General features: G+C 58.5%; 1 protein-coding gene across 1 annotated transcript; it reads left to right on the top strand.

Moving 5' to 3' along the window:
- Positions 1–126: 126 nt before the first annotated feature.
- LOC112464624 lies at positions 127–1,604 on the top strand (the record flags this gene model as incomplete). Its single annotated transcript, XM_025031747.1, has 1 exon — positions 127–1,604. A coding segment is annotated over exon 1 (1,478 nt), but the record flags the coding sequence as incomplete, so codon positions are not given.
- Positions 1,605–1,646: the final 42 nt, after the last annotated feature.

The following is a 1,646-nucleotide window of genomic DNA, read 5'->3' as shown; positions in this document are numbered from 1 at the left end:
CAGGCCGTCGCGCTGCGAGATCAGCTCCTCGAATTGTTCCGAGGCGCCGGTTTCGAACTGCGAAAATGGGCGAGCAGCCACTCCGAAGCGTTGGAGGGGCTCGACCCATCAATCTGTAGCGACGCGATGCTTTCGTTTGAGTCAGCCGATGACCAGGTCCTCAAGGTCCTGGGACTCCGGTGGCATTCTCAGTCGGACACCTTTGGCTTTCAAATCAACCCGCTGAATCGGAACTGCACGAAACGCACCATTTTGTCGGAGGTGGCCCGCGTGTTCGACCCCTTGGGTTTTTTGACCCCGTTGACGTTCACCGCGAAGTGCCTGATCCAGAGGTTATGGACGCTAAAGCTCGAGTGGGATGACGAACCCCCGTTGGAGGTCCGCCGCCAATGGGAGCGTTACCAATCGGAGTTCGACGCGTTGACCGCGCTCCGTATCCCGCGCACGTTCCCAGTGGGCGATAACATTCGATATGAGCTCCACGGTTTTTGTGACGCAAGTGAGCTGGGCTACGGGGCCGTAATCTACCTGCGTGCCGTCGCTCCATCGGAGAGCAAACGCTTGCTTCTTTGTGCCAAGTCAAAGGTGGCTCCCCTCCGCGCGGTCTCTTTACCCCGATTGGAGCTCTGTGCCGCGTTGCTCCTCGCCGATTTAACTGCGTACGTCCGTCAGGTGTTACGGGGTCACACCGTCATTGACACTGAGCGCGCTTGGTCCGATTCCACGGTCGCGCTTTGTTGGATTCGATCCTCTCCGCATCGATGGAAGACATTCGTACGCAACCGCGTCGCTCGTATACAGGAGAGGATTCCGATTGCGGCTTGGGGACACGTGCCCACGGATCAAAATCCGGCGGATCATTGCTCGCGCGGACTGTTTCCCCGCGACCTCGTGGCTAGCTCGATGTGGTGGGAGGGACCCGAGTGGTTGACGGACTTCGAGACTCACGTCGAACCGGTCCTCTCGGAGGAGTCGCTTCCCCGCGAGGAAGAGCGGATCACCTCGCTCGTGTCACTCGATCCGCCCGGTTCATTGCTCGCGTTATTGGATCGCTTCTCGTCGCTAGACAAAATCTGTAGAATAGTCGCATACGTTTCTCGATTCCTAAGTCGTTCCAGGGCCAGGCCGGCACCCGCGACCTTGGCCGTGGACCAACACGAATCGCATTCCGCATTGTTAACGTTAATCAAACTCGTCCAGCTGGATTCGTTTGAGGAGGAGATCGATCGTCTAGGGCACCGGAAAGGGCTGCCAAAACCGTTTCTCAAACTCGCTCCTTTTTTGGACCCAACGGGTCTTCTCAGGGTGGGCGGCAGGCTGATTCACTCGGGATTGGCCTACGAGACCAAGCACCCTATGTTGTTGCCCAACAAACACCGGTTAACCGACCTCATAATCGAGCGGGAGCACCGTGCGAATCTGCACCCGGGTAGACGCACGCTCCAATATCTCCTCGCACAACAGTTCTGGATCCTCGGAGTCCATCGCGCAATTCGACGCGTGCTCTCTGCGTGTTATAAGTGCTTCCGAGCGAACCCTCGCCCGAGTCAACCGCTCATGGCGGAGCTACCGGTCGACCGCGTGAGCCAGGTCAAGCCCTTTCGGTGAGCGGCGTCGACTTTGCGGGACCCTTCACGCTCGTCACT

The sequence above is a fragment of the Temnothorax curvispinosus genome, unplaced genomic scaffold, assembly GCF_003070985.1.
Source record: "Temnothorax curvispinosus isolate PA1 unplaced genomic scaffold, ASM307098v1 QBEX01014354.1, whole genome shotgun sequence".
NCBI classification, from domain to species: Eukaryota; Metazoa; Arthropoda; class Insecta; order Hymenoptera; family Formicidae; genus Temnothorax; species Temnothorax curvispinosus.
The sequence above is the reverse complement of the archived record's forward strand: the minus strand, read 5'-3'. Positions and strand labels throughout refer to the sequence as shown.